At 36.5% G+C, this 24,332-nt stretch overlaps 1 protein-coding gene across 6 annotated transcripts in view; it reads left to right on the top strand.

The window, feature by feature from the left end:
• WDPCP (WD repeat containing planar cell polarity effector) overlaps positions 1-24,332 on the top strand; it is a 518,631-nt gene that overhangs the window by 140,277 nt on the left and 354,022 nt on the right. For all 6 annotated transcript variants that reach the window (XR_004287790.1, XM_032352246.1, XM_032352244.1 and 3 more), the window contains 2 exons: positions 18,314-18,428; positions 21,391-21,524. Coding sequence is in view for 5 of the 6 variants with exons in the window: in XM_032352246.1 (XP_032208137.1) it covers positions 18,314-18,428; positions 21,391-21,524 (249 nt within the window). In the remaining variant the exon portion in view is untranslated. The remainder of the gene's footprint in view (positions 1-18,313; positions 18,429-21,390; positions 21,525-24,332) is intronic.

The following is a 24,332-nucleotide window of genomic DNA, read 5'->3' as shown; positions in this document are numbered from 1 at the left end:
GTTTCAGGGAGGCTAGACAGGGAGTCCCTGAGCCAAAGTTGCTCATTAGAAGAGTAATGAGCTTTTCACCTAGCACCTGCCATGCTCCGATGTTGGCTAGTAGCCACCAAGGGGAAATCTAGCTTTGTCCAACTATGACGCAGGTTCCTAGCCTCTGGTACTCCTGAAGAAGCTCTGAGTGCTGCACGTCTATGACCCATCATACCCACAAAGATTTACATTAAAAATAAGGACATGTGTCTCTATGTTTGCACATATACAATAGTGTACCTGAATAATCTTAATGTTCCGCTAGCCAGTTTAGTATCATGCCTTAATAATTACTCTTTATTAGGCAAAAAATTAATTCTTTTCCAGGAAAAAAAGAAAATTTACATTACATCTTGATTATCTCAATCCGAAGTTTGATGACCTATGACAATTCATTGAGAGGGTCAATATTTACTCTTAAAAATACAGTAAGATATGAACCCAGTTTTGGAATGTAGTTATGAAACAAAGAAAATTTTGATCTCTATAGTAATGTATCTTAGTATCATCAATTAACATTTCCTTCCTGTTCTTTTCATAAATGGTTCTTTCTTTTCTTTTATTAATTGTTTTCATTTTAAAGCATTTCTTTAAAGAAACTTGTAATTTCCCTGCCTCCACCCTTGGCATTCATGTCTAATAATGTTTTGGAAGCTTAAAGGTATTTTGCCCCAAAGGAAGCTAGTTCAGGACTATGAATTTCTCTCATATACTCAGTTATAGTAAATAGTAAATATATGGAAAGCTAAATTAATTCAAAATCTGAATAATCTGTCTCTTGTTGATTTTTATATTTAACAAAATAGAAACAAATATAGAAATGCCATTTATCTACTTTTTACTATCATAACTAGCAAATGAGAAGACATTTAATGCATTATATTTGGATATTTGCACTGAGATTTTACACAAACACCAAACACCTGAAATATGTTTCAAATTTAGAACTTTATATTGGATACATAGGTTGGAATGTACCAATTAGAAAAGTACATTTATAAAACAGGCATCTGAGGTTAGGTTTGAGAACCTAACAACTGTACATTCATGGTATTGGAGAATATAGTTATATATATATGCCAGTGTCAATGATAGAGAAAACATATCAGGTGTTTTTGCCAATTGTAACTTATACCTTTTATTTTAAAAAAATTTAAAATGGAATTATTAGGTTAGCAAATATATTGCTTAAGTGACTATAAAATGAAAAGCATTTATAGCTATGCTTCTTATGAAATAGTGTTATATATAAAATATTTATTCACAGTGGCTTTTCACAGTGAAGTACTTGTCATTTGGTTGTCTCCTTGGTCTAAGTAGAAGCCTAGGTTGAATTGTGAGATCCCAGTTGCCACTGCGTGCTAAATAAATAAATCTCCTTATATTCTGCCATAAAGAGGAACAGTCCCTACTCCTTCCTGTCTGAGGCCCAGCGTCTCTGCTTCTATGACTTTGACCTAAATCCACAGCTCTCAAATTCTACACTGAGGCATCCTGGGGACTACAGTGAATTCACAGGAATCTTGTAGGGTATTAAAAATTTTCAAGGAAACACAATACTTCCAGGGCTTCTGGATGGCTCAGTGAGTTAAGCATCTGCCTTTGGCTCAGGTCATGATCCCAGGGTTCTAGGATTAAGCCCAAGTCGGGCTCCATGCTTGGTGTGGAGCCTGCTTCTCCCTCTCCCTCCACCCACTCCGCTATGTGCCCGTGCTCTCTCTTTCTCACTCTTGCTCTATCTCAAATAAATAAATAAAATCTTCGGAAAAAAAAAAAAGGAACACAAAACATCGGTCAGACACTACACAAACAGGTAGCTCCAGTAGTGCAAGGTTTCACCATGAGATCACATTACCTTCTTTTTGAGGATGTCATAGTTATATGAAGCTGACTTTTCAGGATTTGCTGTGTTAAGAAGCAAGGATCATACAAGACTTCACACAGAATAGGAGCAAGTATGAGGGTGTCCAAGCTTATTTCAAGGTTTGAAAAGTTGTATAGTGCCCAACTTCCATTAGTTCACACATCCTATTAAAAAGTAACTGTGGTTATTTAGGAATTAATTTTTTTTTCTTTCAATCCCTGTTTGTTATGTTTTCAAATGGCTACTGAATTGTTGGGACATAAATACTTTAGTTGTTGGAGTCTATTTATCAAATGGACCTGTAGTTCCATTGGCTTGGGGACACCATAAGATTACTGAGACCTATAGGGTGCCATGAACTGAGAAACTTTTGGAGCCCCTGGCCTGGAGTTTGGCTCCCGTGCCCTCTGGCCTTCTCAGGACCCCACATGATTATAATATCTTTTATCTGTAGCATAGTGGTGGAAAGCACAAACTGCTTCATTCTTCATGGTATCAAATCTTGGCTTTACTAGCTATGTGACTTTGGGAAGTTACTTTACCTCTCTGTGCCAGTATATTTTATTATAAAACGAAGATAAAAACTTACAAGTTTATTATAAGAAGTAAGTTAATATATATAAATGTTCAGTTTCTGGCACAGACCTGGTTTTTAAACTTTCTGTTGACAGGATCTTTTGAATCAACTTTAGATGTTTTTTCATTTTTTTAAATTAACATATAATGTATTATTTGTTCCAGGGGTACAGGTCTGTGATTCATCAGTCTTACACAATTCACAGCACTCACCATAGCACATGCCCTCCCCAATATCCCTTACCCAGCCACCCATCCCTCCCAATCCCCTTCCCTCCAGCAACCCTCAGTTTGTTTCCTGAGAACTTTAGATTTTTTTTAAATTAAAAATATTTTTATTATGGAACAAAAAATATAAAATTTGTCATCTTAACCATTTTTATGTGTTTAGTTCAGTAATGCTAAATATACTCATACTGTTGTGAAATAGATCTCCAGAACTTTTTCCTCTTGAGAAGCTAAAACTTTTTATCCCTTAAACAACAAATCACCTTTCCCTCTTCTCCCAGCCCCTGGCAACCACCATTCTACTCTCTGCTTCTGTGAGTTTGACTATTTTAGATACCTCATATAAGTAGAATCATGCAGTATTTGTCCTTCTGTGACTGGCTTGTTTCACTGCATAATGTCCTCATGGTTCATCCATGTTGTGGCATGTGACAGGAATTCCTTCCTTTTTAAGGCTGAATAATGTTTCACTGTATCTATGTACCACATTTTGTTTATCTGTTTGTCCATTGCCATTGATGGACATTTGAGTTGCTCCCTTCTTTTTTATTGTGAATAATGCTATTATGAACATGGGGTACAAATATCTCTTTAAGACCTTGTTTTCATTTCTTTTGGATATATACCCACAAGTTGGATTATTGAATCAGATGATTGTTCTGTTTTTAGTTTTTTGAGGAAACTCCCTAGTGTCTTCCATAGTGATCATACCATTTTATAATTCTAGCAGAGGTACACAAGGGTTCCAAATTCTCTACATCCTCACCAACACTTGTTTTATATTTCTGGTTTGGTTTTGGTTTGGTTTGGTTTTGGTAGGTGCTATCCTAATGAGTGTGAAGTGATATCTCATTGTGGTTTTGATTTGCATTTCCCTAATGATTAGTGATGTTGAACATAATTTCCTTTGCTTGTTGGCCATTTGTATATTTTCTTTGGAGAAATGTCTATGCAAGTGTTTTGCCCATTTTTTAAGGGTTATGATTTTATGTTACTGAGTTATAGGAGTTCAAATAATATATTCTGGATATTAATCCCTTATCAGATGTATGTTTAGCAAAGATTCTCTCCCATTGTGTGGATTGTCTTTTACCCTGTCTTTTTACCCTGATGATTGTCTTTTTACCCTGTTGATTGTGTCCTTTAATACATTAAAGTGTTAAAGTTTGAGGTAGTCCCATTTGTCTATTTTTGTTTTGTTGTCTATGCTTTTGGTATTATATTCAAGAAATTGTCAGATCCAGCGTCATGAAGCTGTTTTCCTATAGTTTCTTTGAGGAATTTTATATTTTTGTGTAGCTCTTTAATCCATTTTGGTATTTTTGTGTATGTGTAGGAGTCCACTTTTGTTCTTTTGCATGTGGATATTCAGTTTTTCCCACACCATTTGTTGAAGTGATTATCCTTTCCCCTTGAATGGCCTTGGCCCTCTTGTTGAAGATCGCTTTGAACATATTTGTAAGGTTTTATTTCTGAGCTCTCTGTTCTGTTCCACTGGTCTAGGTTTGTCTATGGCAGAATCACACTGTTTTGATTACTGTGGCTTTATAATATGTCTTAAAATCAGGTAATGTGAGTCTCTAACTTTGTTCTTTTTCAAAATTGTTTTGGTTATTTGGGATCTCTGAAATTCCCAATTAGCTTCTAAATAAGCACAGCTCTTTTCTTTTTAAAGAAATAATCACAAGTCTTATTCATCACTGGTACTACAGGTCTTATCCCTTTCCTTCAGGAGCAAACTTCTCAAAAATTATTCAGCCAGCTCCAGTTGTGCTTTTGTCCTGATTATTATGCTGAAAAACTTGCCACTAAGGTTGCAAAAAACTCCATATTACTAAATGTAATAGACTTTTATTTTTTAAAGCATCATCTTAAATACACAGGAGGATTCAACACTACTGACCACTCCCTTGTTTTTATTTTTGGTTTTTTTTTTGGTTTCGTTTTGTTTCAGAGTGGGGTAGAGGGGCAGAGGAAGAGGGGGAGAGAGAGATAGAGAGAATCTTAAGCAGACTCCACACCCAGCATAGAGCCTGATACGGGGCTTGATCTTACAACTTTGAGATCATGAGCTGAGCTGAAATCAAGAGTTGGTTGCTTGAATGACTGAGCCACCCAAGCTCATTACCACCCCCTTTTTCTTAAAGTGCTCTTTTTCTGTCAATTCTCCTGAAACTTTGTTCTTCAGTATTCTTTCTACCTCTTTGGCATTCTTGGTCTCCTTTTCAGGCCCATGCTCCTTTCTGTGTCCTTGAATGTTGTAATTCCTCAAAGCCCAATTCTAAGTCCTGTCCTCTCTCCTCTGAACTCCTGAGTTATCAGATTTATATCTGTAGCTTTAGTGGCTTCTTTACAGAGCTCAGACCTTTTCCCTTTGCTCCAAATCCATAAGTCCAGCTGCCTACTTGTTGTCACCCCTTCGGTATCTCAAAGATATTTCAAACACAGTATATATTTTTTTAATTAAAGAAAAATTTTTTAAAGTAAACTTTACCCCCTATGTGGGACTTCAACTCACAACACTGAGCTCAAGAGTCACACACTTTACCAGCTGAGCCAGCTGGGCACTCCCAAACATAGTATCTTTAAAATGGAACTCAGAGTCCCTTACCTGTTCCTTTTTTGCCATTCCAATCTCAGTGAATAGCTCTGCCTTCCATCCAGTTACAGAAACCAGAAAGCTGGAGGTCTGCTTATCTTAGAAATTATCTTCTTTACCTAACTTCTCCCCACCACACACATGCAAATGTCTAACTTAACTCTTATTCTTGTTGATTTTATCTCCTAAATCTCTCTCACATTGACTGGAGGCTTTCTATTGCTTTGCTCATAACTTTAGTCACAGCCACCTCACTTCATTCTCTCTTCTAGACTACTTAAACACTTCCTAAATGTTCTACCTGCTTCCATTTTTGCTCCCCACCAGTCTATTCTCTACTCTGTAGCCAACATGATTTTTTTAAAAGGCAGACTGGTGACTCTTCTGTTTAAAACCCTCCTACAACTCTGGATAATAGATAGGAAACTGAAAACTGATTCATTAGGGCAGGGGCAAGGGAGCATTGGTGGTGGTGGGGGGGATACAGGAAAAGGAATAAGTCTTAAAAAAAAAAAAGGTTCATTCATTTATTTGACAGAGAGCACAGGATGGGGGACAAAGGGAGAAGGTGAGGGAGAATCTCAAGCAGACTCCTCATCAAGTACAGAGTCCAACATGGGACTCAGTCTCACATCCCCAAGATCAAGAGCTGAGCCAGAATCAAGAGTCAGCCTCTCAACCAACTGAGCCACCCACAGCATCTCAAGAACAAGACTTTTAACTGTTACCTCTGTATAATTTGTTGTTTTCTTTTGGAAATACATGAATGTATTATCCATTCTAGAAATTAAATCAATAAGTTGAATTTTAAAAATTACAGCATCAGCGGCACCAGGGTGGCTGGGTGGGTTAAGCCTCTGCCTTCGGGTCAGGTCATGGTCTCAGGGTCCTGGGATCGAGCCCTGCATTGGGATCTCTGCTCAGTGGGGAGCCTGCTTCCCCCCCTCTCTCTGCCTACTTGTGATCTCTCTCTCTCTCTGTCAAATAAATAAATAAAATCTTTTAAAAAATTAATATTGTTATTTAAAAAAAATCACAGTATCATACTACTCTTAAAGGCTAGACTGAACTCTAATCTACTTACCTTTTCAACTTCATCCCCTACTATACTCTCTTTTAAAAAATTGGGGCACCTGGGTGGCTCAGTTGGTTAAGTGTTGGACTCTTGATTTTGGCTCAGGTCATGATCTCAGAGTTGTGAGATCAAGCCCTGCTCGCAAGCACACTTTATCTCTAAAAAAGTAAAATATAGGGGTGCCTGGTTCATTGGGCAACTGCCTTCGGCTCAGGTCTTGATCCTGGAATACCAGGATGGAGTCCCACTTCAGGCTCCCTGCTCTCTGGAGAGTTTGCTTCTCCCACTGACCTCTCTCCTCTCATGCTCCCTCTCTGATACTCTCTCTCAAATAAATAAATAAAATCTTAAAAAAAAAAAACCCATAAAAACAAAAATCTCAGTGTCTCAGCCACACAGGCTTCTTTCAGTCTCTCATGCTCTACAGGCTTTCTCTTGCTTCAGGGCCTTTGCGTAAACTGTTCTTAGCTCAGCCTAAAATACCCTTTGCTTCCCTTTTCACTGAGGTTACACATTGCTATCCTTACATCTCAGACTACCTGTTATCACTTCTATAGGGAAGCCTTCCCTGACTACAGAAGGGAAGCTCTATCCCTTCTGATGTGCTTTTACAAGACTGTGTACTTCTTGGCAGTCATTGCAGTTCAGTTTTACATTTATTGTGTGACCATCTAATTACTATCTGCCTCATTGATTTGACTAAAAGTTCCAGGGGGCAGGGACTGTGCCTCACATGTTGAATTAGATCCAAGTTATAAACTATTTGGGAGAAGTTATAAAACTGACTGCTCAGTATTTTGTGATAGATTTTTATTTTGAAAGATTTTTGTGGTTTGTATTTATATCTCAACAAAAAGCAATAGTAACAATTTAACAATACTAATCCTAAGAAATCTCTGCTGTGCTTAAACCCAGCATAATGCTCTGTGTTGTTAAATTATGAAGGTATCTGGCACCTATTAAAGGTGAATGTGTATATGTGTGTGTTTAAATTAACTCAGGAAGTGCTGTTGTCAGTCTTAAAGAGGTGACGTATATACAAAATTTCCAAGCTAACTTTTCTGGAACATCTTCAAAGATTAGTATTTCACAGACTATGCCCTGGGAAATGCTCTTTTAGATTTATGCTCTATTAGTATTTTATTACAGGGAAGGAGAAGCAGAATGTTTCAGGGGCAACTGTGGAGTGTAGTCCTAGTCAAAGAGAATAGACAAAGAGTTATATTAAGAATGATAGATTTTAGAGAAATTAAAGAAAATCATCAGAATATTGGTGATTTTGAAATCTTTTGGGTGAAGGTGAGCATTTTAAAATGGTAAATTCAAACTAAGGGAACTGAAAAAAGATTTAGTGGTGATCTTTATTCCCAGTTTTAATGTTTTAAAATTTAAAATAATTAGGGATGTCTCGCTGGCTCAGTTGGTAGAACATGTGACTCCCTAATCTCAGAGTTGTGATTTCAAGCCTCATGCTAGGTGTGGAGCCTACTTAAAAAAAAATTAAAAATTAAAAAATAAAATAAAAAAATTACAATTACTCCTTATCATTGTAAAATGGCATACAATAAAAACAGGTATATAGTAAAAAGTATCCTCCAACACCAAGTTTATTCCCTTCTTCATGATACCATAGTTAGCAGTTTGATTTATGTCCTTCCTCCATGCATTTACAAACACTCCTCTGTGTTTTTGTGTGCATATACATTTGTTTTTAAAATAAGCAAAATTACTCTGTACATATTGTTCTGTAACTTTCTTCACATAACAGTGTATACCTGTCAGTGATCTACATCTACCTCCTTATTTTTAGTAGGCACATAATAATCCATAATTTGGATCCACCATATTTTACAGTGATAGTCTTCTTTTAATAAGTAAAGAAATTGGACATGGATTAAGCAATCTAATAAGGCGCTATGATAGGAAAAAAAGAGTGTTTTGATTTTTTTAAATAAGTGAAATTGCAGAGGAGAGGGATTCAGTCCAGTTTCCTACTTGATTTTTTAAGTAAGGAGCCACTGTTATACTTCATTTTCAGTATGGTTTAGATTCTGACTTAGAAACACATTTTGTGGCATATATACAACTAATGTAATCATTGAACACCACATCAAAAACTAATGATATACTATTCAGTGGCTAACTGAACGTAATAAAAAAACCCATCTCTTTAAAACCATAAAATAAGAAATATAATTTAAGAACTGCTCTGTTTTTAAAAAGTTAATGGAACACTACATCAGAAACTAATGATGTACTGTATGGTGACTAACATAACATAATAAAAGTAATAATAATAAATTTATAAAAGAAAAATACTAAAAACATAAAAAGTTAAGAAATCATTCATAATCCCAATTTTTTTTAAATTTTAAATTTAAAATTTTTTTTTATTTTTTATAAACATATAATGTATTTTTATCCCCAGGGGTACAGGTGTGTGAATCTCCAGGTTTACACACTTCACAGCACTCACCATAGCACATATCCTCCCCAATGTCCATAACCCCACCCCCCTTCTCCCAACCCCCCTCCCCCCCCGCCAGCAACCCTCAGTTTGTTTTGTGAGATTGAGTCACTTATGGTTTGTCTCCCTCCCAATCCAATCTTGTTTCATTCATTCTTCTCCTACGCCCTTAACCCCCCATGTTGCATCTCCACTTCCTCATATCAGGGAGATCATATGATAGTTATCCTTCTCTGATTGACTTATTTCGCTAAGCATGATACCCTCTAGTTCCATCCATGTCATCGCAAATGGCAAGATTTCATTTCTTTTGATGGCTGCATAGTATTCCATTGTGTATATATACCACATCTTCTTTATCCATTCATCTGTTGATGGACATCTAGGTTCTTTCCATAGTTTGGCTATATATATAATCCCAATTTTTAAAAACTCTTTGAGACTAGAAGTTAAAATTCACTCCTCCAACTCTTAATTTCACCTCTTTGAGGTACATACTGTCAATAGTTTTGGGCCTATTCTTTCTGACATTTTCTTGTATTTATACAGATAATTTCTACACACACACACAGACACACACACACACACACACACACACACACGCACCACTGCACTTTTTTCCCAATAAAATGTGATGGTAATTTTCATGTAGGTCTGTAACTTTTAGAAATTCTGCACACACACCCCAACAATGTATCATAGACTTGGGCAGAAAACTTCTGATTAATTAAACTTATCTATCTTTTATGTTATCTCTATTTGTTTTCTTGTACTAACAACATTTACAATAACCAAACTCAGAAGGACTGATTTATTAACTGGCATGGCAATTTATTAATTTATAGTGTCAGATATATCTGGCATCATAGATTTTGTTCATTTGCTTGGGGCATTCCCACGTGATGGCTGAATTACTCAAGAGACTAAATTATAGATAAGAAGATTGGTGAGCCGAGAATTAGAACACAAGTGAGGAGGTGTTCTTACAGGATATTTCTATCAAGCTGCTGTAGCTCTCTGACTTGCCCTGGGGCTCTATCTGTCTTGACAACTGGCATTAGTCATCACTCATTGCCCTGAACATGGTTGGAAGCATACAGAACAAGTTTCCTCCAGGTTCCTGATCTAACTATGCACTGCTCACCACTCCATTTAAGATATCTGACCAGGTCTTCAGTCATTATTCTTTCTTTATATGAGGAAAGTGTTGATTAGAATTTGAGGATCCCCCATATCTGCTTAATGGAGATAAGGAGAACCTTCACCTCCACAGCAGCTCATTTATGAGCACTCTCTTCAGGTGAGCCTCTGTGCAAGTGACTCACTTACAGGGCTTGTGATCACCAGAGTCTCCAGACATTGCCAAATGTCCCCTGGTAGCCAAAATCAGTCCCATTTGAGAATTACTAGTTGAGAGGGCAGCTAGTTTAGAGTGAAGAGCGAGCCACAGAGAGAGGAAAACCAGATGGGTTATGATATGGAGGTCAACTGAGAAATGAGAGTTAAGGATATTAGTTCCTCAGTGGTGTGAGAAAGAACACTGAATTTGTTCTGTCATGGTCTCTACTTTCCCACTGATTATGAGACCTTTGGTTAGTTGCTTTACCCTCCTGATCATGAATTAGTATGAGAATTAACCTTGTTATTGTTATTATTATTATTTTTTAAATTTTTTATTTTTTATAAACATATATTTTTATCCCCAGGGGTACAGGTCTGTGAATCACCAGGTTTACACACTTCACAGCACTCACCAAAGCACATACCCTCCCCAATGTCCATAACCCCACCCCCCTTCTCCCAACCCCCCTCCCCCCCGCCAGCAACCCTCAGTTTGTTTTGTGAGATTAAGAGTCACTTACGGTTTGTCTCACTCCCAATCCCATCTTGTTTCATTGATTCTTCTCCTACCCACTTAAGCCCCCATGTTGCATCACCACTTCCTCATATCAGGGAGATCATATGATAGTTGTCCTTCTCTGCTTGACTTATTTTGCTAAGCATGATACGCTCTAGTTCCATCCATGTTGTCGCAAATGGCAAGATTTCATTTCTTTTGATGGCTGCATAGTATTCCATTGTGTATATATACCACATCTTCTTGATCCACTCATCTGTTGATGGACATCTAGGTTCTTTCCATAGTTTGGCTATTGTGGACATTGCTGCTATAAACAGTAGGGTGCACGTGCCCCTTCAGATCACTAGGTTTGTATTTTTAGGGTAAATACCCAGTAGTGCAATTGCTGGGTCATAGTTATTTTTTAAACTTGTGTACTTATTAGGTACCAGAGTTGTACTGGCATTTTACATGTATTATATGTATAAAAATCCTCTGTAAATTATAAAATTTTGTATAAAAGTACTGTGCTATCTGGTATGATTTCCTGTTCACTTTTTTTAAGAAAAATTTTTAAGGTTTTATTTATTTATTTATCAGAGCACAAACAGGGGGAGTAGCAGGCAGAGGGAGAAGCAGGCTCTCTGCCAAGCAAGGAGTCCAATGCGGGACTCGAACCCAGGACCCTGGGATTATGACCTGAGCTGAAGATAGACGCTTAACCGACTGAGCCACCCAGGCGTCCCTTTTTGTTCACTTCTTACCACTGCCTTTACCCTTTTGATCTTTAAAACTTTTGGCAAGTAGGAGCTTTACCTTTGTACTTTGTGTGTGTGTGTGTGTGTGTGAATTTCACCAGGATTATAAATATTTCTAGGAATGATCACTTTTATGTAATTATTATATATAAATGTAGAAGAGGTGGCTTGAGAATTACATTAGGAATTAAAAAGTAGCTTTACTTATAGTGAGAAAATGAGATTTCTTATACTGAAATATACTTAGCAGGCAAATTTCTAGGCATGTATCTATTCCATATATTGAATAATACTCTACAAATTTTTGGGAAACCCCATTGTTAACACTTCTCTATCCGGAAAAATACCTGTTTATTTTTTATCCTTCTGTTTCTTGTCCCTAAGTCAGTTTTCTCTAGTGAGTCAATTAAATTTTTTTTTTTGTCCTTGTTTTAATTGCATTTACTTTTGTTTCTCCACTCTAATGCGTTAGTCAGGCATGGTTTCCCTCTATACTCAAAGGTTTGCTGAATGAAGGAGTAAATTACAGAAGACATGTTATCTTTTTTCCAACAGGTTACAACAGGTTATCTGCTAAAATAATCAGTGACTCTAGTCTTCATTATAGATTTTCCCAATGTAAAATTGTTTGACCATCTATAGCTCTCAGAGTTTCTCCAGAATTTATCCTGTGGATTGGATTGTGGGGGCAGGAGTGAGGTGTTGGGTCCCCTTGTGAGGTAAATTCACTGGACCTCCAGGGGAGTGGCTCTATAATGCTTTAAATATTTGCTTCAGCCCTAGAATTCACTGCAGTGGTCCTAATACTCTGGACAACAATATTCTTGTTGTCTCTCTGGATTGTAGTGTTTACCACCTGCTATCGCCCACATGTCTGCTAGTGATTTGGGGGATCAGACTTTGCTGGCTCTTCATGACTTAATTTTCAGATCATGGATTAAACTTGTCGCCCACTGTTGATTTGTAGTACTGACCCTGCATACCTTCACTTTTCATTTTTTCCTCAGACGTAATTATAATCACATGGATTTGGGGGGAGTTTTCTTAACCACTGAGAATACTGAATTTAGTGGAATTGTTTGTGATCACTATTATAAAATAATAGCTCATTTACAATTACTACACCAGTTCTTCTTCAGTATTTGAGACCAAGTATGATCCATTTCTCTTTTCTGTGGGTATTAAACTCTCTGTTCTAGGAAGCAGCCATCTATCCTGACCAAAACCTCCACTTTTCTCTGAAATGAGGTCTTCTCCTGTATTCTCTCTGTATTCTACTAACATGTGTCTTCCTTATTCACCATTGTATCCCTGTCTATACAGGAGGCAAAAATTCACATGTTTTGAGCTGGTGAATGAAATGAATCGTAGTTTCTTGTGGTTGTTTGTGTTTTATGTAGATTAATGTTATTATCTGATCTGATTTTCTTTTCCCAGTGCCATTTCACTTCCCATTAAGTACTGAATCTGAGTTTAGGAGAAACCATTTGAAGAGCCTTCTGAAGATTATGGAAATCATTTCCCATAATCTTTAAAGAGAAAGCCTCTTTGGCATGAGCTTGTTGGAGAAAATGAGGAGAAATGCTAAAGGCAATGGAAAGAAATATGGACATAGCAGAAATAGTAAAAAAGATACTTCCTGCCTGGGAGGGTGTCCAAGTTTCCGTTTCTGTTTTGCCTTAGTCACGTTCTGCACAAAGAACAACATTAAAATCGGAACAATTTTGGGAAATCTCATGGGCCTTCCATTGATTCATCCTAGGGAGCTAGCCCAAAGCTCAGATCTGCTCTGTAGGGGCTTCCCTTTACTACTTTCCTCGTCTTCATTTTCTGAGCTGTCAGAATTCCCCAACTCCTTGCTAGTAGGATAGGATAGTATCTTAGTGACCTTTTTCTTCATGTCATGCCAAATCTTATATTGGCCATTTTCATTTTGGAGGGTTTAAGAACAAACCTTTTGGGAAAACAGGTGGAAGCACTTTCTTGTCTGAACTGGAATATTCTTTTCCTGAACTTCAGACTATTTTATCCTGATTCTGGTTATCTCTGTTACTATATCCAAGACTATCTTTGGCACCAGTACTTGGAAACTTTATGCTTTCCCACAGGTTGTTTTATAAAAATGCACTAATTAGCTTGCTAATTTATCTATATCTTATTATTTCAAAATCTGGTTTCAGAGATACCTCTAGGCCACAAGACATTTAGAGATCTAAATGATGGACATACCTTGATCCTAATGAGTACCCAAACTAGGTTTCGTTAAGAGGGCTAACCTGATCTTTTCATACCTCTAAAGATTGGAATGCTCCAAACCTCAGACCAAACCTCTTTCAACTTTAATGATAGATGAAGTGAAAAAAAATTTTTTTTAATTTCTCACAGTTCTAGAGACTAGAATTCCAAGACCAATGTGCTGTCAGTGTTGCTTTTTGGTAAGGCCTCTCTTCCTGGCTTAAGACAGCAATCTTCTTACTATGTTGTCATATGGCCCTTTCTCTGTGCGTGCACATGGAGGGAGAGAGCTCTCTGTTGTCTCTTCCTCTTCTTATGAGGACACCAGTCAGGGTGGATTAGGGCCCTAGCCATGTGACCTTTCTACTCATTAAATCCAGTTACTCAGCTCAAAACTTTTTGAGTTTTTCCCTTGTATGCCACATCCAGTCCTTCAGCAGGTTCTTGCTGATTCCCTTTAAAATATATCTCAGGGGCGCCTGAGTGGCTCAGTGGGTTAAAGCCTCTGCCTTCGGCTCAGGTCATGATCCCAGAGTCCTGGGATCGAGCCCCGCATTCGGCTCTCTGCTCAGCGGGGAGCCTGCTTCCCCCTCTCTCTGCCTGCCTCTCTGCCTGCTTGTGATTTCTCTCTGTCAAATAAATAAATAAAAGTTTTTAAAAAAATAAAAAATAAAATATATCTCAAATCTGTCCACATATCATTTCTTCCAGCATTGTCATTATATCCAAACCATCATCTTCTCTCACCTGGACCACTGCAATAGCCTCCAAATGGTCTCCTTGCTTTTACTCTTGCCCAGACCCCTCTTTAAAACATAAATTAGATTGTAATTCTCTGCTGCTTAAAATGATTTCTCATCAGCCTAACTTGGCCCAGCTACCTCTCTGATTTCATCATCTGTGAATAGCACTGTCACTCATTTCCCTCTAGCTACTCTGCCCTAGCTTTCTTCAGTCCTCCCAGGCATATTCTGACCTTAGAGTTTTTGCAGTTGGTGTTCTCCGCCTTAAGTTCCCTTTCTCCAAATAATCCTGTGGCTTATTCAATAACTTCATTTGGGTCAAATGACTCCAATGTCATCTCCTTGGAGAGGTCTTTTTATTTCTTTATTAGTCATTCTGCTTAAAACAGGATTCTTCTAAAAATCCCTGTCCTTACTGTGCTTTATTTTTCTCTGTAGTTCTTACTGCTATCTGACATTATATCAAAACTATTTGCCTATTACCTGTGTCCACACTAGAATGCAAGCTCCCTGAGGTGAGGGTGGGCAAGGGTTTTGTCTGTTAGGTTCATTGCTGTATCTTCAGTACCTAGAGCAGGGCCTGGCTCAAAATACTAAGTATAGATTTTTGGAATGAATGAATGAAAATAAATAAATAAATATATATATATGGCTGCACCTGTCCTTCGAAGAAAGATTCTGAAGGAATGCTGAAACTCACTGGGCAGGATTCACAGTTCCCAAATCACTGCTCCAGTCTCCATGTGTTACCTACTGCAGCATGCATGCTTTCTTACTGTACCTTGACACTTTCCCTTCAAATCCTTTCCAGCTTAAGTCCCTCTTTTACCTGCTTTCACAGGTTACACTTGATACCACCATCCTACAAAAGTGTTTTTTTTTTTTTTTTAAGATTTTATTTATTTATTTGACAGAACGAGATCACAGGTAGGCAGAGACGCAGGCAGAGAGAGAGGAGGAAGGAGGCTCCTCACCAAACAGAGGGCCTGATGGGGGGCTCAATCCCAAGACCCTGGGATCATGACCCAAGCCAAAGGCGGAGACTTTAACCCACTGAGCCACCCAGGCACCCCCAAAAGTGGTCATTTATAATTTTTTTTCCAAGATGATAAATGCCCAAATATAGAAATAGCGATTAGTATTAGGACATGAGGACTAGTTCATGATAATGGTGCTGAGAGTAGAAAGTAAGGAAAAGATATTTGAGACTTGGACAAATTAAATGCCAAAGTTCTGGAGGAACTTGCAAATATCTTGGAGACAATAACCTTATGAAATCATTGCAAATGGGAAAGGTAACAAAAGATTGTACTGGTGATAACTCACCTGGGCTCTAGTGTACTCTCTCTAGTCTTGAGTCCAATCTGGGCACAAGATTTTTAGAAAGACAAAAAAAAATGTGTTCAGAGATGGCAGGTAGTATAGTGAACATATATCATATGAGCAATGGTTGAATAATAGTAATTGCAAGCACTTACTGTGTGCCAGGCATTATTCTAAATACTGTTTGTAAAAAGTTATTTAATGCTCATCCTATGAGGTAGATGTCGATTTTACCCTATCATTTCAGACAAGGAAATGAAGTCATAGAGAGGTTAAGTAATTCCCACATGGTCACACAGCTAGGAGGAGGTAGAGCAAATGCTGATTTCATTCTGATTCAGAGTCACGCTTAACACTATGTTACTGTCTTTCAATATTTTAAAGTGTGCTGTTGAAGAAAAATTTAGGTTATTATAGAAGTTCTTAGAAGGCAGTATTAGCCTTTACCTCAAGCTCAACTGTCACCACCTCTTACTCAGTCTCCCTAGTCTCCCCAGTGAGTACTTCTATAATTGGACCAGTAATAGCACTTTATTACACTTATTTGCTTGTATGTAGAGATACTCTCTGTTAACCTCTCTCACCTATTTTGAGGATTATATTTTATTCTCTTTTGAGCCACTAAATTTAGTTTAGTGCTTGGCATAAAATCAACATTTAGTCTTTGTTGAATGAAAACCATGAATAAAAGATCTCTAAATCAATTAGAAGTGTTCAGTGGTAAGATAATGAGCTCCTGATCACTGGAGGTATTTAAGCATGGACTGAATGCTTGAAAGATGCTTGAAGAGATGCTGTAGAAGGACTTTCATGTCATTGTGGAAGATTAGAATAAGTTTCTTTCTAACTATGAGTGATCTGATCCTATAATGAGTTAGTTATGATTTTTTTTCTTCAAACATTTAGTTCGCACTTACTGTGTGCCTGGCATTGTTTTAGGTGTTAAAGATACAAAGATAAAAATGACCTAGCCGGTATCCATAAAGAGCTTAGTAGTCAGTGGATAACTAAGAAAAAAAGATGCTCAAGGATATAGGTGTAAAGTTTTAGTAGATAAAAACAAATAGAAAAGGACAGATTTTAGAGATGTTTTGAATAAATGGGGGAGAAAAAAGCTGTGACATAGGGGAGAACTAGGTATGAAAGATGACCCTAAAATTGCCTGCCTGAGAAAGGAGAATTTAGAAGTAAAGGCTATGTGTTATGTTGTTATGGGGGAATTCCCCAAAGGGAAATATCAGTGTTTGCCATCAAGGTGTCTTGCAGGGTTGGATGTAATTCAGCAGAGATTAATTTGTGAATATTTTGAAATTCTTGGAACAAATGTTCTTCTCTTATTAGTCTCCCAAATGAATAATGATGATTACATCTTTCCTGCCATCTACCCCTTTTAGGGGCATTGACATTAAATGGACAGTCTTTTTAGTCATGTGGGACCCTTCAGTTTCTCTTCCTATTCATGTGCCTGGAATCTATTAAGCATTGGGGAAGTAGTAGTCTTTCTTTATATTAACCTGGTCCCTCATGCTGCTCATCCTTCACACATGTCTAAATATGTCTTGACACAGAATCATCCTTTCTAGCTGGGACACGTTTCCTAGGTAGGTGGGGAATTCCCCTGTTTTGTTTAAAATCATAGTTGTCTTTGAATTTGGCTAGCATGTTCATGATTAGTTTACTGACAATTGGTTTTTTTCTTCATATACCATATGCTGTTCCATGATTCATCTGCTTTGAGTCTGTTGCCTTGAAGGTGAAACAATTTCTTCCAGTGTTGATATTTCATAATCTTATAGATAACAAGCATACGCATATGCATAGTCCTTTCAGAAGTTTTAAACATTTGGAGATGAATGAATTAGGCTGCCACAAATGGAAAGGAGCAGTATCATAATGGTAATATCTAGTCATCTTTGTTAGGTGGTTGGGTGAACACCGATATTGATAAAGCCTGGTACTTTACTGTGTTTATCTCTTTTTGAGAAATTGTTTACTTATTTATGAATATTAAAATTTAACATTTTACTTCAGTTGATTTGATTTCCATGTATTTTAATTTTTAAACTGACAAGATCTTTATTTGTAGAAGTGGGGCTTAAATTCCAAATAAATTGTAACATTCACTGTTTATATTGTAATGGTTGCATCTTTTCTATATTTAATGTATAGCAATGACTATTCAAACTTTCAGAAATCTTTTAATTTATGATATAAATAGTAATCTTTCAAAGTATTTTAGTAGAACACAGTACATTTCTGAATACAGTACAAAGCAATTACTTCTTTATTGGTGTTTTCTAAGTGTTTCGTTGGTTGGGCTTCTGATAAACATGGTCTAAATTCAGTTTCTGCACATAGCTTTAATCAAATGCACTTACCATTTTGCATCATTTAGCCACATGTATCTATTTACTCAGAATTGCAGTGCTTCTTTTCAATAAAGAAAAAATCTTTATAATTTCATGGTATACATGCCCATATAAATACCTTTATAATTTATACATTTAAAGAAAGATTTTTGAAAGACTCTAATTCTCAGTACATCTCTCCCCCTGCCCCCTTTACCTGTTTTTAGCTCCTCTTTGGTTCAGGTGTGCTGGTGTCCTTAAGCCTCTCTGGGCCACAGCTGGAAAAAGTGGTGATTGACAGAAGCCTGGTGGGGAAGCTCATCTCAGACTCCATCAGTGATGGTAATTACCCCCATGTGCCTACATTAACAGTGGGGCAGGAGAAATAGTGTGTCAACAGGTACACTAATTATTACCACTGGGGACTTGCAAACACAAGTAATCGCTTATAATAGCATAGTTACAACCCCTGGGACCAATACAAGTTTTGACTAATATTTAATACAAAAATTTTGTTAAGTGTTAGGCTCATATTCTGAGTACTTTTTACTTTTTCCTTTGAGAAATGTGAATGTATTCTCAAAACAGGGTTTTTTTAGTGTGTTCTTTTAAAATTAGTCCTTTATTGTTGACATTTCAAGTATTTTTCATTTTCAAATGAATTTTCTGTAAATAACCCAAATGTGTCAACACAGCCACAAAAAAAAAAAAAAAAAAAAAAAATCTGTGATTTGGCTAGTAGGAAGATCTGTTGTTACCAAAATCTAAGAATACTAACTTTTGAGAAAATTTGGGCAGTATTTCTAAATATGTAAACCAATGCCAAATATACTAGATAAAACTGGATCCTTTTAAGTATACCACAATCAGTAAATAATTGCTACAAAGTACGTAATAAAGGGGCGCCTCATGGCACAGTCAGTAGGGTGTTCAACCCTTGGTTTTGGCTTGGGTTGTGATCTCAGGGTAGGAGATTGAGCCGGGTGTCAAGCCCTGAGTTGGGCTCCGTGCTCACCATGGAGTCAGAGTTGGCTTGGGTTTTTCTCCTCCTCTCTCTTTGCCCCTCCTCCCCACTAACCCTCCCACACATATGCAGGTGTGCACACACTCTGTCCCTCTCTCTTTCTCACTCAAATAAATAAATAAGTCTTTTTAAAAAACATGTAAAAAAGATTTTAAGCTAGTTTTTGAAATAGGATACTGATATTTATTTGAGCCCTGAAAGGCTCTAAGATGCTGTGTCTACCTACTTACTTAATTAAAAAGAAGCTTTTATGGTATAGTTATTTCCATTTTATAGATAAGGAAATTGAAGCTAAGACATTAAGAAACATGCCCATGAATGAGATACCAGGGAACAGCTTGAAAATAACCAAACTAAAATTGGAACCCAGGTTCTAGCTGCAGAGCCCATTTTCTCTCTGCTCTGCTGTGCTGACTCCTGAAATATTAAGGTTATGTGCTTTTATTGAAGGTAAGAGGGTTTAAGAAACAGGTTGCATTATCATTAGTGATTGAAGTTGTCAGTATCTTAACTGAATAATCAAAACAAATTGTGGTCTGGTGGAAAGGACAGAGGTGAAACTATAGAAACCTTCCTTCTGCTGTTTGCTATCACTAGCTACCTCTGAATAACACAGACACATTTTCATCAACTTAGAGAAAAGCTTTTTGCAGGATGGCTAAAAAATTCTTGATAATAATAAGCTGAGTGTAGAATTGTAAGTGTGCCATTTCCTCTTCCTTACAGGAACATGGTGTTAAGGAAACTTACTGTGGAAGAAGTTCCATTTTCATATGTGTCATAATTAACCCCTTTGTTGACACCGCAAATAAAATAGTGGCTATGATGATTTTGTCATGTTGATGCTCCTCTATAAGAATTAAAGGGAGACTTCCAACACTATTCGTGTCTCAGAGATATCTCTTTTTACTTGTTTCTTTTATTTATGCCCAAAATAATACACTCTCATGAGACCATGATAACAATGTGATTTCTTGGCAGCTCTCCAGACTCTCCTGTAATTGTGTAGCTATACTCTTGGCTGCTGCTTGCATAGCTAGGGTGTGGAAGTAAAGAAAAATATATGAAACACTCAGTAATTTCTTTATGGTAGGAACAATGTAAAACATTTCTCAAATTCCTATTATACTAAGCTTTTATCAATATTTTTATAACATTAATAACCCTTTATGTAACTCATGAGTATTAATTGTCTGCCTACTTATGCATATTAGAAATAAAGCTGGAGGAGCTCCAGTGGCGCAATCGGTTAGCGCGCGGTACTTATACAGAAATAAAGCTGGAGAAACATTTTTGCTAATCTTCATTATTATATATTAATTACTGTAATGTGCATGTTGAGTGTAATATGGTTTATTTAATTCAGCTTGTATACCCTCAAAAAGAAGGTTTGTTGATGAAAAATTTTAAAACAACAAAAAAAAATACAGAGCTGCCTGTGTAGCTTGTCAATTAAGCGTCTTCTGCTCAGGTCATGATCTCAGGGATCTGGGATCATGTCCTATTTTGGACTCATTGTTCAGTGGGGAGTCTGCTTTTCTCTCTCCCTTTCCCCTCCCCCTGCTTATGCATGTGGGCATGTGCGCATTTCTGCTCTCTCTTAATAAATAAATAAATAAACGTACGTATGTGGAGAACACTGATCTGTATCCCCTAAAAGAATCAATTTATTCTCAGATGGTTTATATCATGTAAACACAAGATTAAAGGCTAAGTACAAATAAAAATTAAGTATTTTCATCTTTACCTTCAGGTATGAGATAGTCTTTATTTTATGCTTATCTAGCCTTGGTTCATTTGATGGTTATCTCCAAACATCAGTGTTACCATAAAATGGTATTAGGTAAAAAGGAAAGCATCAAATCCATGCATGACTAAATTGATGATTATTGCTTTTTTGTAATTTCTTTCTTTTTTTTTTTTTTAAGATTTTATTTATTCATTTGACAGAGAGAGATCACAAGCAGAGAGGCAGGCAGAGGGAGGGGGGAAGCAGGCTCCCCGCTGAGTAGAGAGCCCAGTGTGGGGCTCAATCCCAGGACCCTGAGATCATGACCGAGCCAAAGGCAGAGGCTTAATCCACTGAGCCACCCAGGTGCCCCATTTGTAATTTCTTTAATATCCTTGTAAAATAATGATATTTAGGAGACTAGGTATTTCAATAGGTATCTGTCTTCTGAGAAGAGCTTTCTGTAATATTTTAATGAAAAAAATTTCACAATTCATTATCATTATATTCTAACAGTATTTTATAAAATTATCAAATCTTTTTTGTTTTAGCTCTTCTCACAGACAACTTCATCATCTTGTCATTTTTGGCACAAAACAAACTATGTTTTATTCAGTTTACCAAGAAGATGGGGTCTCCTGATACAAACAAAAGACTGGAAAAACTCTCAGCCTTGGATTATAAGGTAGAGATTTCAATTTATAGAGTTGTGTTATTAGTTACTAAAGTATACTAAAGTATCACATGGATTGGTGTTATACTTATTATTCTTGAACATTTCTAGATTTCAGACAAACCAGAGTTAATTATGTGATTAAGGTTGATTCACTGAAATAGTGACTATCCTTCCTTTTCTTTTTTACTCTCATTATGAGACTCTAATAATGGCATTTTGGAGCAATTTATTTAGTTCTTTATGGAAATCCAAGATAGTAGAGACAAGTTACATATTTGAAAATGGTTTTCTTGCTAAAGGCAGTATACACACCATTCTTATTTTTCCCTGAAACCCCATATCATCTTTCTAGGCAAGGATAGCTGCTCTGGATTCCATTTCACAAGAAAAGAAAGAAGAAAGAAGGCACTTTCAAAGGTTAATAGAAAAGTGTAATAAACAAAGAGTGGGAAGACCTCTCACTCCCCCACATACACACATGTATACCCACCTATAACTAGAGAAAAATGCAAAACGAATTCTCCTTCATATGTTAGTATCTCTCCCTTCACTAACTCCAGGTAATTTGTTTCCTTGTATCAGGGATTTTACATCTGTTAGGCAGGATTTTTATTTTAAACGATGTGTTTAATATAAGTTTTGCCACATTACATTTTAACTGCTTGGAAGGCATACTCTCTGCTAGGATGAGTATCTAATACATTTTCCAGGCTGTTTCAGTTCAAGGCCTCTTTTCAGCAATGACTTGTGTTTGCAAGATTGATCCAGCCTCTGTGACGTGGATTTGAGACAGTTCACTGTTCACTGGGAACAGAGCTGATATACAGTTTCCTTAAAAAAGATGCATACTTATGCCATACCCAGAGTATCTATCTATAATACAGGCAAAGATTTTTAGAAGTCAGCTTTGTGATTTGAAACTTTGTGTGTGATTTTGAGAAAGTAGTATTTAAGCTAACCTTTTGCCCTTTGGGATTATTTCTTACTATGATTGAGGTGGTAGTGATATGGGGAGGATGTAATTTTATTTGGTAGAAACATCTATTCTTATAAAAATAAGATTTTTGACATAGGATAAAAAAATTAAATGAGTTTTCATTGTGGTAATGAACTGTAATTTGGTTTTATTTCCCAACCTTGTGGAGTTTCTGTAACATTTTGTGTAATACTGATTTTCTTTAATTGGAGTTGGTGGTATTATATTTTGGTAAGTAAAAAAACTGTATTAGCACTCTTAATGAGATGTTATTTGCCAGATTGACTAACTATAGATTTATTTGAAATGTTGCTTATTTACAAATGCTGGTCTTTAAAATGTAAAGTAAGTAAAAAGTAAGTAAATTAATGAAATGCTCCAATATGCATTAACTCAAACAATTTAAAATGTTTTCAGTGCTATTATATAAAATTTTGTATGACTAGTTTCCTCATCTTAGGTGTGATGGATAGTTTAGTAGTCTTCTCAGCTGAAGGATAGTAGCTACCCATTAATGAGATCAGAGAGAAACTGTCAGGATGTCATCTTTTCTTATGAAAAAATGTGAAAAATAGACTTACTCTATGGACTCTTACACTTTAAGGGAATTTCTTATTTGTTTATTCTTTCTGCCTTTGGATTTGAGGATAATATGGGCACTCACATCATTTCTATACATTGGAGAACTAACCTGCTTCCGTTTGGAAAAGCCCATCATGGATTTCATTTTTTTGTTCAGTATTTGAAATATAAATATTTAATACATAGTAAAAACTGCCATTTGTCAATAGGAAGGAGAATTTAAGAAACTTGTTCATTTTAGTTGCCTTGTTGACTATCATGATAGAATACTGATGCCATTAAAACTCATAGGAAACAGTAAATTACAGATAATATACATGATTTGCACTATATGAGGATTAAAAGTGTCAGTTTCTTAATTCTATTTTCTCATCTAGAAATTTGTAAGCAACATGTTTACATGGCAATAGGACATCAAAATAATGTATACTAATATGTAAGTACTTAGCAATTCCATTATGGTATTTATGTCAAGAAAATATGTAGTTAAAATAATGATATTGAAAGCATAACTATAAGAATTTGCACTTCAAAGCCTAAAGTACATCTGTGTTGTCTGTCATTGTCCATTTGGATTTTAAAACAAAGAAATAATGTAGAGTATTTATAATTCTGCTTTTCTTTACATAGTACCATAAGTTAATTCTTTCAGATTGAAATAATTTTGGCAAAGAAAATTGCAGGGTAAAAATTCTGAGACTGTTGACCTTTAACAAGTTTTCCAGTCTACATTTTAAAAATCCAATTCAATTTATTTAACAGGAAAGGGACAGTGCAAGGAGTTAAATGTTTACCATAAGAGAACAACACTGGTAATTACTTTGATTTCAGTTCCTTTTGATGTGCATTCAGAAGGATGAAGAGGTCAATAATATTATGGCCATGCAAATAGAAAAGGGTTCCTTTTGACCATATTAAAAAAAATAGCAGAGGATTATTAAAGCATTAACCTTGATTTTAATGGCCTTGGTTGAGTGGTGAGATCACAATTTGGATGAGCCTGATTATTTACTAAATACAATACATAAATGCAACGGGTTCTTAACACCCATTGCACTCTGGCATTATCGCATTACTGCCATCCTTTGTTGCCTTGCAGACAGGAATATGAAAGCAATCTGTCATGTAGTGAGACTGGCTCCAGAAGCATTTCTCTGATAAGAAGACCCCCTGCCCTTTGCTAGTGTCTGGTCCAGTAGGCTTAGCCATGCGCTTAATCCCCAGAAAGTGGTTCGATTATTGCTGACCAGCAATGGCAA

Source organism: Mustela erminea, chromosome 7, assembly GCF_009829155.1.
Source record: "Mustela erminea isolate mMusErm1 chromosome 7, mMusErm1.Pri, whole genome shotgun sequence".
NCBI classification, from domain to species: domain Eukaryota; kingdom Metazoa; phylum Chordata; class Mammalia; order Carnivora; family Mustelidae; genus Mustela; species Mustela erminea.
This window is presented reverse-complemented; position numbering and strand designations above follow the sequence as displayed.